At 31.4% G+C, this 13,667-nt stretch overlaps 1 protein-coding gene across 2 annotated transcripts in view; it reads left to right on the top strand.

Moving 5' to 3' along the window:
* LOC111034432 (dynein heavy chain 5, axonemal) overlaps positions 1-13,667 on the top strand; it is a 45,464-nt gene that overhangs the window by 4,149 nt on the left and 27,648 nt on the right. The window contains exon 1 of one of the 2 annotated variants that reach the window (XM_022315680.1): positions 13,165-13,334. The exons of the other annotated variant lie outside the window; for it this stretch is intronic. Within the exon in view, the coding sequence (XP_022171372.1) occupies positions 13,248-13,334 (87 nt within the window). The 5' untranslated portion in view covers positions 13,165-13,247. Of the gene's footprint in view, positions 1-13,164; positions 13,335-13,667 lie in introns of those variants that run through there. 2 annotated transcript variants of the gene reach the window in all.

Genomic DNA, 13,667 nt, shown 5'->3' with positions numbered 1-13,667 from the left:
AGTGGTTCTGATGATGTTAATCGAATATTATTGTTTTCAACTGAAGAAAATTTAAAAATATTATCTGACCAATATCATTGGTTTATTGATGGTACATTTAAGTCATCCCCACAACTCTTTACTCAGCTTCTTACAATCCATGCAATAAAATACGACACAGTATTACCGTTAGTGTTTGCACTTGTGCCAAATAAAACACGTGGTAGTTATACTAAGATTATTAATGAACTTCTAAATTTGGAAAAAAATTTACGGCCAGCAAGTGTTATGGTTGATTTTGAACAAGCGCTTTTAGGTGCAATTACAGACGTTTTCAAGGACACCCGAATAAGAGGCTGCTTTTTTCATTTTGGACAATGTATATGGAGAAAAATACAGTGTATCCCTGAAATATGAGAAAAATATATTTCAAATGCTGACTTTGCCTTAAATGTAAAACAGCTAATGGCTTTAGCATTTGTACCGATACCTGACGTCGAAGAAAAATTTGACGAATTAATGTCCCAACGTTTTTTTGTAGAAAATGAAGAACTATTGTTTCCATTGACAGACTACTTTGAAGATACATGGATCGGCAGACCAAATAGACGTAGAACTCGACGCCCACCTACATTTAGTTTAGCACTATGGAATCAATACGACGCAACACTTGCAGATTTGCCAAAAACAAACAACTCCGTCGAAGGTTGGCACAGAGCATTTTCGTCATTGTTAGGTGCATCTCATCCAACAATATGGCGTTTAATAGACACAATAAAAAAAGAACAAGGGTCAACGGAAATAAAAATCAATCAATTAATAGCAGGGCAAGAACAGGTAGCTAAAAAGAAAAAATATACGAAGACAACTACACGGATTAAAAAAATTGTAAATTCTTACCATGAACGTAATCTCAATGAATATTTAATTGGAATTGCTCATAATTTACAAATATAAGGTATTCATTTTTATTATAATTATTGCTCAAAATTTTTTTTATTATTAATATTATTATTTATATATTTTTTATTATTATTATTAAACAACATTTACATTTTACAAAATATTTTATGTGCCAATATTTTACAAATTACGGGGACGGGGAAATGTCGCACGGTAAAACGTATTAGACGGGAAAATGTCTTACGGGGAAGTGTTTACGGGGAAATGTTCGACGGTGAAATGGAGACGGGGAAGTGACCCGTTACCTAATATAATACCTATCAAATAAAAACCAATTAAATAACATAATAAAAACATTTTTTATCTAATTTTACATAGGCTTATGACCGTGTCTAGCCATCTTATTATTTACTACAGTTATAATTTTTTACCTAAACTCGTCCTCCAAATTATCCCCTTTGGTTCGGGGTTAGAACAGCTCAACATTAATGTCCAACAAATGATTCTAGTGGCACGTGTGCTCGGCCAAGTGTGGACATTTGACCTCGGCACAGTATACGAAGTGTGAGAAAGCCTGTTCTAACAGGTGGAGCACAACAAGCATCTACCCGGTCACTTAAGTGTGGAGCGATCTTGGGACGAACGCGCGCGCACAATGGCCGATGTAAATGATGTCAAATGGATTGTCCGACAAACACAACAAGCGCCTTTCCGGGAAAAAAAAGTGCAGAGCGAACAGATACAGTGGGAAGAGAGTGGGTCAAATTCGGTGAACTTTCAATTACGGTCTATGTCAATAGCACCCCAACAAAACATTCGACGGACAAACTTTTTCGTCCTGCTCCACAGTGAGCTGCGTCTAGGACTGACCGCAGTTACAGTTAGGCGCGTTCTCACATCTCCACGTCCTTCTGGGGTTACCGTGTCCTGGAAACTAACTGTCTCGTGGTTCGGTGGTTTTGTCGAGCCTTTTTTAGACTCGACGTCATCAAACTGTGCTGCTATCGTTACCACTATGCGCAGAACCGGTTGAAAAGACGACGAGACGGATGACAGCATCTTGATTTTGCTAACTTTACGGTGACATACTGACATGTGTCATTTCTGTCGAGAAAGACGAGTCGGTAGACGTCAAAACATTCAATTCCGCGGATATGGCAGACGACCAAACCCTATCTCTACAAGTGTATCGCTTGAAGAATACGTCTTGACCGAAATATTAGGCATCGATTTACATCGTCAGTGCAGAGACAAACTCGCTAGATCACGGTCCAACTGGACAATCGTCAAAAACCTGGAGCATAAATTCAGTTTTGGACGGATACTCGATCTGCGGTGCCTCGCCTGCTGAAGTTGACTGCGATGCCATATTAGGCATTGATATAAATCGTTTTTACAGCGGCAAACTCTCAAGATCATGGTTGAACAACGCGTTTGGACGATTTGTCCGAAGATCGACGAAAACCTGGAGCATGCTTTCGGTCGAAGACTGGATCTTGTCATGAGTCGAATTCTTCATTGCTGCGGCATTTGACATATTGATCTGATGATACATTATATAGGTACCTATGGTCAATATATTATACGAAAAGTAGGTACGTCCTCGTAACGGCCGAACAGCATCTGATAAGTAAAGTGGTACATCTACCTAGAAATGGAGATTACTGTAAGCTGCACTACTGAACTATTTTTTAAGTTTTTTCGATTTTTTGAGAATTTATATGTTTAAAAATTACATAAATACAGATTTAATTCATAGTTCAACTCAGATATTTTTGAGCATTTCAATGTAAGTATAAAGAATATAAGAATACAAGAATAGTAAATAAGTATCATATTTCAAACGAGCAGTTGATTAGTATAAATTATACTAATAACCCTACGCATACCGCTGTAGGTATGTAGGCACGTAACCCAATTGTTTCATCGAACAGTAAATGTTATACGAGAGTGACTAACCTACCAGCTACTATTTGATGTAGTTATATTATCGACACGTTCATGTAACATATCATACTGATTTTGGACAGTAACGTGCCTAAGCCCACTGGGTCTGTAAAAACTAAAAGCCTTTACTGTCCACCATAGGTCAGAAAAGGTTATTTCTCAACTCTCCGATTGTCATCGAACATTACTTTCGGTGCAGGCGTGACAATAAAATTGTTTTTATTTTTACAAATATGTGCAAACTACATCGTTACACCGTCAATAACCGCATAATAATAAATTATTGATTAAGCTATATATTAAGTAGTTACATGGTTTGACTCAATCATCAATACCGATTTATAAAATGTATTATTATTATATTGTACCTTTATATCTTTTTTTCCAATGAAATTCATTGCTAATGTCGTGTTTTTCATTGTTTTCCTCTAACACGATACTTTTATTACCACTTTTCATCAAACCAATTACCGTGTCTAGTCGTGTCTCGACACCCGTCCTGTAAATAAAGTAGGGAACACAGACGGATATGTTTTCTAAAAACTATTCTTGAGGGAAATGTTTAATTTTTCAATATTTGATCTACAAAAAAAATGTTGGTTTGATATAACTAACCAATTCTATTCGTGAACTGAACTTATTATATTATTGTAATATCATTATCATTGAATTAACTTAAAACTATAAATTGACTATAGTGAACCGGTAATAGTCAATTGGTAGGTTTAAATATACATTAAAAAATAAAAAGTAAAAACACAAATCCATCCGTAAAAAATAAACAGGGTCGGATAACAAGTTATCCATTTTGGTATCTCAGTAGATATTTTATATTACACGCATGTCTTGTCTCGATGAGTGATGTCTCATCGCACATTGTAATATTGAAGTTACTAAAAAATGAATGAATTTCACGGCATTGAGTGACAAATGATAATAGGGTGATGGTCTCTACTACTGGTGGCGCCACTGTCGATGATGAGTGGTGGTCTCCGCCAGGGGCCGCTATTCGGTCCCCGAATTAAGTCTCGGATGCCGCATTTTGTCTTCCTATACTTTATTCTTAGCAATGTTTTTTACACTAAACAAAAATAATATTTACCTACGTTACAACTTTAAGACGTTAAAACCCTTTTTCATCAGGAAACAATTTACAAGGCAGAGAGGATGTCAAAAGATTATTTAAATAAATTATAAATAATATATATTTTTTTTTGCACATATACATTGGCCTATTTTATTAATAACATTGTAAGTAAACAAATATTAATTATAACACAAAATATATTCTGATAATTGATCTGTATTTATTGTTTAGATGAGTACTATTTTGTTTAGATATGGGTCAATATTAGTGATAGTTTTATAAGTACTTATATGGGCAAATCAAATTCAACCCACATAAAACCTTATTTAGATACCAACCTAAGGATATTTTTTAACAGATAAATAGATTTGAAACTAATATATACATCCCTATATTTTGGAAGTTAAACAGTTATTTTATAGAATATGTAATTTTGAGCGACTAAATTGAGTTATTACATTGAATTATAAACAATTGGATGACCATTGTTAATAGAGCCGGGTTACACCATTTTAGATGGAAAGCAACTGCCGTTTATATCCTTTCAAAATTCAATAAAATGTAGTGTGAGTGCTTGAGTGTGTATATAGTGAAATCTGTTATGCTCACCAGTCTAATTTATTATATATAAATATAATTTAGTCGTTATTTTTGTAATATGGCAATACGCTGTTGCTGTATCGTGATATATTAGCAACATGAATACACGATTATTGTTTATAGAAATGAATATTAAATAACAAAAATTTATTTTAATATGATTCACCAACCATGTTTACAGCCATTATTACTTTAATAATTAATTTCTTCAAAATATGATTTATGGAATTTTTAAATATACCTTATTTAAAGACCATACTTTGCTATGATTCTTGTGATGTAAGTACTTCCATCATAAGAGGAGCCTTGCGACGGTCGGCAATGTAAAATTCTCATTTACAAATTTATTCTTTATTTATGGTAAATTATTTAGAGCATAATTTGTTTGAAAATATTTGAGTAAGTAAGTAACTAATTTAAAATGTATACAAAAAGTTTCTCAGCAAATTAAAATGTCTAATCTACGGAGTACGGATAATATAATATTACTTAAAAACACAAAAATATAAAATAGATGTAGTTAATATTGGATCTAGTATTTATTATACTTGGACAATTTTTAGAACTAAACTTATACCTATATAAATTAATGACTTAATTCAGTCCCAAAAACCACAATTGATACACTTTTAATAAAAACACATTTCCTAATATCTGTAAATTAATTCAAAATGTCTTTACGTTGCACAGTATCAACAGCCATTAACAAAGTTTAAGTTAAAAACCTATATAAAAAATATATTTTAATATTTATTTACATAACCTATCTATCAATTGTTTGTATAGAACCGATTTTCTGTGTAATAATTCACTGAAAAAAATAAATGTATTTCCTAATGAAATTATCGGTATTAAAGCATTATGGCATGCACGACAACACAATTGAATTATATATCTATTATTTAGTTCTTACATAAATAATTAATTTGCATAGAAATCTGTAAATCCTATCCTATTTATGAAATTTAGATCCACCACTTAATGGACACCTGATGGCCAATACTAAATCTTTAATTGTGAAGAAGGGGGGGGGGGGTAAGTTAAATTCCTTATACCTTTTTTTATAATACAATTTTATTTATAGTATATATTTTTTATATTTAGTTTGTTGTCTAATTTTCATTTTGGGAATATAACTATAGAAGTACCTAAATTTAAATTTATTTTGAATATAATTACAAGTATGAAATATAATATTGATATATTAATATATTATGCTCAATGTATTTATGTACAATGTACATGCAACTTATAAATACAATCAATATGAAATAATAGTATAATATAATATAATAACTATAATATTTCACAGAAGGTATAAAAAAAAGGAAAAGATAAACTGTTTTTAAACACATATTTAATATATTAAATTTATTTACTTTTGTAAAATTTATCAAAAAAGTTATATTCATTAATGTGAAAAAATTCAAAAATAAATCAAAATAAATTCATAAATATTGTAGGCATAAATAATATGTGAGAAATGCACTTCAAATACAAATATAATAAAATATACACTTTTTTTTTTTTTTTTTTTTTTAATTGATCCTGAGCCCGGCAACTGTGGCCATTAGCTATTAGTAGATACTGTAGGTTTTTGTATTGATGGTTTGTAGGTTTTTGGAACGGTAGGGGGAACACGTGTGTGTTTGTTTTGGCAGAATTTCGAATGGGGCACCCGTAGGTTTCTGCCATGCCCCGGGGGTGGGGGATGGCAGCACTTGCTCTCCGGTCACCGCGACTTGTCCGGAGAAAAATGCCGCCCGGTGGCCGAGGATCGAACCGCGACCGGCTGCGTCGCAGCGGAAGAGTCAGACCACTCGGTCACCTCATCCCCCACACTTTTATTTAAAAAAGAGCTAAATATGAAAACTATGCAAAATAAAAAATATTGCCTTAAACTCCTAGTATTATAAAACAAATGTATGTATACCTTGGCTATGTAGTATGTTTATCAATATAGTATTTGTATACAATTTTAAGGGGTTTGCATTATTTTTGACAAAATAAGTGGAGGAATGGAAAATGTGAATTATAAAAAGTGGAGGGGTGCCATCCCACCCTATCCCCCCACTCCGAAAACTGCCTATTATACATTCATGCAGCATTTTTACAAAGTACAATCAAATACAATGTTGTCTAATGTTCAAGTTGCACAGAGGCAAGGGCCAGAAAACTCTACCTTTCAGAAAATCTGTCTAAAATAATCAGATAATCTTGAAAACAGTGATGTAAAACAATCAAATATAATTACTTAATAAAAAAAAAAATTACAAATTAATATAAATATGTAAACACAGTTTATACAGAAATCCTAATGTAATAAGTTATTACTAATAACTAATAAGCTATTGAACTTTTAGTTGAAGCTGAAATAATTAAAAATATGTAATTATAAGTATTAAATATTTATTATGATTATTATTGTTATAATGTTATGTGTGAAGATTATGTATTTTCTTTTTTATTGGGTAAATGCACGAGTAAAGGGTGATGTTTATAAAGGCATATTAAACTCTGACGAAATCGCAAAAGAAATTAGACGTAGGTATATGAAAAATAATTACGAGTTACAATGCGTTGTTTTAAATAAATTAAATCAAAAAAGATACTTACAAAATATTGATAATAGTTATTATAATTTAATTTGAAATATCAGATGTCTGTAAACTTTTTTAAAAGTTTGAAACATATTGATGGAAAAAAAAATATTATAAAAAAATATTGTTATTTATTTATTTGTATTTAAATCAAAATAATCTAATGATTATAAATAATAATGTCTTATTAATATTACACCCGGTTGGCATATATAGTGATGCAGAAAGTTTAGGTATAGATCGTGGGTGTACAATGTACATACAGGGTAACAAATCTAGGACGCTCACTCCTCCCCGCAAATGAAATTCGGAACAATCCTCCGCTGTACAAAAAATTAAAAGCAAAAATATTAAGCAATAATATGCAAAACAAATCAAAAAAATGTACAAATGATTAAATTGATAACAAAATTAAATAAATATAAAAGTATTAGTATAGTTTCATAACACGTTATTATAATAACACTATTGCCCGTACAAAATTCACTAATATAGTAGGTAATATAAAAATATTAAAAATATTGAACCATGTATAAATTATAAATATAAATAAATAAATGTAGGCACTGTTTACAAGATTGTTCATTTGAAAATTATACAAATTGTTAAATTAATAAATAAATATAATTCAATAATACGTATACATAACTTTGGTTTATCAATCATTTGCCATTAAATTGGATAGTGCATCCATAACGAGAATGATGATAGTCGATAGATGATCATATATTTTGGGTAAAACCAAAGAACCTATTTTCCAATCTATTATTATGTGTATAAAATATATATATTGATTCAGGGAGTAAATGTCTTAGTCCAGTGGAGAAAAGTCCAAATACCTAGGGTAACGGAGGGGTGGGTTAATATGTAGAATGGATTTCCCCATGACTTTTTTTAAATTTATATTATGTGGCACTATCATGCGATTTATCTTATTGAAACAATGAATATATATATATCATTCCCACCCCAACCAATGAAAATTCCTTTCCACTGGTATGATAAGTGCCTATATATTTTAATAATACACTCGTATTATAAGATAATAACCTTTCAAGTGGCTTTCCTACAGTGAAGTGTTGGTACGTATAATTTTGTATTACCTGTATGGCCGTACAATATTAACACTTTGATTCGTTGCGCAAATGTCGTCATGGGAACTAGGTGATACGACCAAGTAAGAGTGATCGGTAAAACACCTTCGCAACAGCAGGGCGGGGTGCAGGTAAAGGCGAACCGCTATATCTGCAGGTGTTTACACAATAGCACTACAGCGGATATTCAGCTATTCTTTTGTTATACAGTTATTTAAATCGTTAATCATTTCACCGATCTTACTGCTCGAATAATGCATTTAATTGTTTAAACTGTATGCGTATTGTGCACGAGTAACGAATATTACAACATAATAATATTATACCTATACTACTTTCGATTTCACACACACACACACGTCAACGATGTCGTCAACGGCCGCGGCGGCGGCGCCTTTCAACCGTATTAAAAGGCGTCGGACAAAAGTCAAAAGGTTAAACTCCGACGCCCAGGTCAGTATACACGAACATACGTATATATGGGTATATAGGGCAGCCGATTTCGACCTCCGACAGTGCGGTAAATGCACCAGAGCATTTTTATCAAGTGATAATAGCTAGAGGGCCGTGTCCTGCTGCACGGTGCAGCGACATTATGAAGGAATTGAGCATTTGCGTTTTCTATGATTTAGTTTTTAAATAAAAATAAAAGTTTCATGTATAAATTATATTATTATAATATTATGTGTCAGTATACTTTCATAATACAGTAAGACTAGTCGCTATAGTCCGACTTCTATAAGGGACCAGGGTTGGTTTGTCGGATTATTGAGAGTTTGACAAAAAAAAGAAACATAACGTACTTATTATTTATGTAAAAATGTAGGTATGCATGTGGTAATCGGAAAAAAAATCCTCAAAGCAACTTATTTAGTACTTATTTAAATAATAATAATAATAATATTATTATTATTAGTTATTATTATATATAATAATTAATAATAATTAATTATAAAAAAATAATTTAAAAAAAGGTGCAACTCAAAGATACTTGGATACACAAAAAGGTTATTGTGACATTTAGAGCCGTACATATATATATTTCATTGTACAATATTTTATCACATGTACATTTTATATCTATATTCACATTACGCATTATACATAGAAATGTATTTCCCAAGCCCAAATTGTTACATCTTGATTTTGAAAGCGCAGTTATTGAAGCAGTTAAAGAAGTAATTGGTGTCTATATTGATATAAAAGGCTGCTTCTATCACTTATGTCAATCGACGTTCAGGAAAATACAAGAATTGGGCTTTGCTTCGAAATACCATAAGGATGAAGAGTTTCGAAAACAATGTGGAATAATTACAACACTTGCTATCCTCCCATTAGTCGATGATGGTAGAAAATCTTTTCGTAGAAAATGGTATGACGTATTTGAAAAACAGTTTACCTGATAATCTTATGGATTTGTTAGATTAATTTGACGCATACTGTGTAAATAGCAAGTATCGAAGAATTGGAAAAGATGAAATTAACATTACGTTTCGAAAACTGCAACCAATTTTCCCACCAGCTGTGTGGGATATAAATAAGACCACCCTCATAATGACTGACACGCAAGGCCGTAACTGGAAATTAATTTCGGGGGGGGTTTTAATCCAAAAATGTGTGTTCTAATTGTATTATAATATTGTGTAGGTAATTAAATATGGTTAAAAATTCATAATATTGTAGAATTATAAATAGTATTTATTAATGAAATTCACATAAATTTTCAAATAAATAAATTAAACACTTCGTAAATCGTAGCACAATAAAACGACAGAACGTAAACCAAATGTCAACTAAATATTGGAAATGAATATTGCCCGTGAAAAAGTTTTAACTATCATCAAAGACTATTAAGATAAGATTACTAAAATACTAAGAAATAGTTCTTTGTCGATTACACATTCTGTTGGTAATGTATTATACATATATATACCTATGCAGTTTGTACCTATAATATTATCAAGAAATCCGGCTGATATACCCGAAGTGAATTTATCTGGTACAAATTGTTATTTTTAAGTTTATAACGTAGACCATAGTCCATAGCTGTCATTCGTATATGCACGTATCAATGTTTATCGATTATTCTAGACTGAAATAGTTATTTTATTACGACATAAAATAACGCGAACAATTTCGGGGGGGGTTTGAACCCCCAAAACCCCCCCCAGATACGGCCTTGCTGACACGGAACCAATAAGTGCGTGGAATAATAGGTTTTCCAAACTAGTGGGTCAAAAACATTCTACAATGTGGAAACGTGTTAGGAAAATTAAAAATTAAATTAACGCTGATCGAGCACAGTTAGCATAAGATGCTTTAGGTCAGTGATTCCCAACCTTTTTCATCAGACTCCCCCTTGTAAATTTACTAAAATCTCATTTACTCCCTTAAATTAGAGTTTAGGCAAATTTTTTTTTGTGAGCGGTACAAATAAAACATACAAAATAACTATATATTATACAATATAGGCACAACTATTTATTTTTATTATTTTCATAGTTATATAAATGTATTATAAATTAACTTACGAAGTAATAATATTAAGTATAAGAAAAAAATATTGAATATAAAAACAAAAATAATAACATAACGTATAAATAATATCTCGGTCTATCGACTCTATCGTTATACCCAATACCCATACGACTTGTTTATATATGTCTATGGTTATACCTAGTATATAATTGTTATTGATGCTCGATAATCTGCAAACTAATATAGTGATTTCAATTTTACCAATTAGACGAACAAAAAGAGGACAAAATCAGACAGTAAACATCCTCTTGAAAGAGTTAGTTATAAGATAAAGTGAAAATAAATTAAGCATTGCAGACTTTTTGAGAGCTGTAATAGCATAACGATTATTAAATATAATCCAAAAAATAATATAACAATATAAGGAAACGAACCTGACTATAACTTTACTATAATTACTATAAATATTTTTTTTTGACTGACTAACTAATATTATATTATATTATTATAATTACCTAACAATTTTTTTAAAATAATTTTTAGGATTTAAAGATTAAATGATTGATTTGGGGAATTTTTTTTCCGAGGATTTTTATTCCGAGATACATACATATATATTTAATTTATAATTTATAATTTATAAATGTGATGTTAGTAATGTACCTTTTCTATTTTTATTGCTTTTTAGTTTGTGACTTTTGGGCTATGAAGCAAAATGTTTCTATAAAAGATTTCACACGAAATTACCTCTCCATTCTAATCCTCTTATAAAAAAATTATCTACCTTATCCATTCCAGGGAATTCCCCAAGGCGGCTTAAATGAATACGGTGTCTCGACCATTTAACTGAAACTTAAATAGCTCAGCTTAGTAAGATAGAGGAAAATAAAAAATAAAAACTCAACATAGGTAGTGTCACTAATGGGTGGCTTCTTCCCTCAAAAATTCAAATGTAAATACTCTTTGTCACATTTGCTTATTATTCTGTGTGAGAATAGATTGTAAATGTTTAATAAAAAAAAAAACTTTTGGGTTACTTTTGTTTCCAAACCATAAATCGGGCACCTGTGTCATCATTAAGTCAAATTCATTGCAAACGGATCTTTTCGTTGGTATGCAATTAGTGGAATAGAGAATATAGGAGGTAAAAAGAAAGTAACGAATTATCTATAGGTAACCGAGGTTGTCAGACTAACAAGGTCTTACTGCAGTGCACGAAAAAGCATATTATAATTTTGGGGTAGGTATAATTATGGGAGCATAAAATTGTTGTTTTCACCCTAACCATTTATAAAAACTGATTGATGGCACTGCGAGTTTGTCGTTTGCATACGATATTATTTTATTTTGAACTTCAATTTCGATCTTGTACCGTTTTTCTTGCTGTATCGCTTTTGTTATTGGCGCCACGGATAATATTATCATGATGTGTATATGCATAATAGTAACAATAACGACGATATAATATGTATAGTACACAAAATAAATCTGTTTTTGAGTATATACCTTGTGGAATACGCGTAGGTACCTAGATAATGATTTTCGTTCGTAAGTAACCCCAGTACACATTTCCTATATACATAAAATAAACTTGCACAGTATATACTATATATTATATAGTTATTTGTAAATACATACATTATATATACTCACAGTCGTGTTTGCAACGACAAGCGAATTATTCACTGCCGCCGTCGTATAACGCCGCACAGGTATAATATTCCACGTGTACACACACGGAAATTCGCGTGCCGGTTCGGGAAATAAATGATGGGAATTTTTTTTTTTCATTTAAGTCACTATGCGTTTACGATATGAACAATATACGAAAACTGTATATACATATTACAATAAAATATCGGTCTACTTTAGTTCTATACCTATACACTGAGCATTATAATATTAAATTATATAGGTACCTAGATACAGGCAATGTGTGTACCTACACATGAAATATCGGTCTGTTATATGTGTGGGTATATACATTACAAATGACATTATATTATGTACCCAAATACTGGCTAAATATACACATAAAATCTTGGTCTGTTATTATGTACACGTTATAATATTATGATATACCTATCCTGCACACTGGCAAACTTATATTTTATAATATACTTACCTATACTATACTAATGTGTGTATGCATTTTATATAAACCACACACGTCATACTATTATATTGTTATTATTGTATGGGAACGAGAACTGCATTATGCCACGCATGGGGTTCAGTTGTCCGACGGATATCAAACGTGCAATGATAGATATATATATTGTATATACTATCGTCTATGTATACATCGTTTATGCATCATTTATCATTGACATTATAGTTTTTTTTTTCGGTTTTTCGTCACCATACGCGCTCTGTCGTACCTACACGTACAATATTTTATATTATTATGACTAGTAGGTATTTATACTTACTCGCGACTCCGCGCCACTGTGCGTCCGAATCCGATAGCGTCCACGCGCACACGTAATTTAGACGTACCCGCGGCTGTAGACGACAAAAATAATTTTTAATAACATAATATAATAATTATCGTTCGAAATGCTTTCATCGAATCCCGACGACGATCCCGAATCAAAAGAGCAAGACATAGACTTCACGTCTTTGCCATTAAACGAAGCGTTGCAAGTAAGTCACTCAATAAATTGACGTTAATTTCAATATTATAATAAAGAATTGCTTGGTAAACGAACCTCGAACAGTCGTGTACGTATACAAACTTAGAGATGAAAAAACGGATTTTTCAATTGTTTACTATGGACGTTCGACTAAATAATTCACCGATACACTTGTTTAAAAAACGCAATGCATTAACTATTGAGAATGCTGGTCTAAATGTCTAATCATAGTAAAGTTTCTGTCTGATAAATATTATGCCCTATATATTCACTATTATTCGTATCATGACTACATCAAACATAATGACGTTTTTTATCCATTATGATAATATTGCATGCAAAC

Source organism: Myzus persicae, unplaced genomic scaffold (assembly GCF_001856785.1).
Source record: "Myzus persicae strain clone G006 unplaced genomic scaffold, MPER_G0061.0, whole genome shotgun sequence".
Lineage (NCBI taxonomy): Eukaryota > Metazoa > Arthropoda > Insecta > Hemiptera > Aphididae > Myzus > Myzus persicae.
Note: the sequence above shows the minus strand (reverse complement) of the source record. Positions and strands in the feature narration are given on the sequence as shown.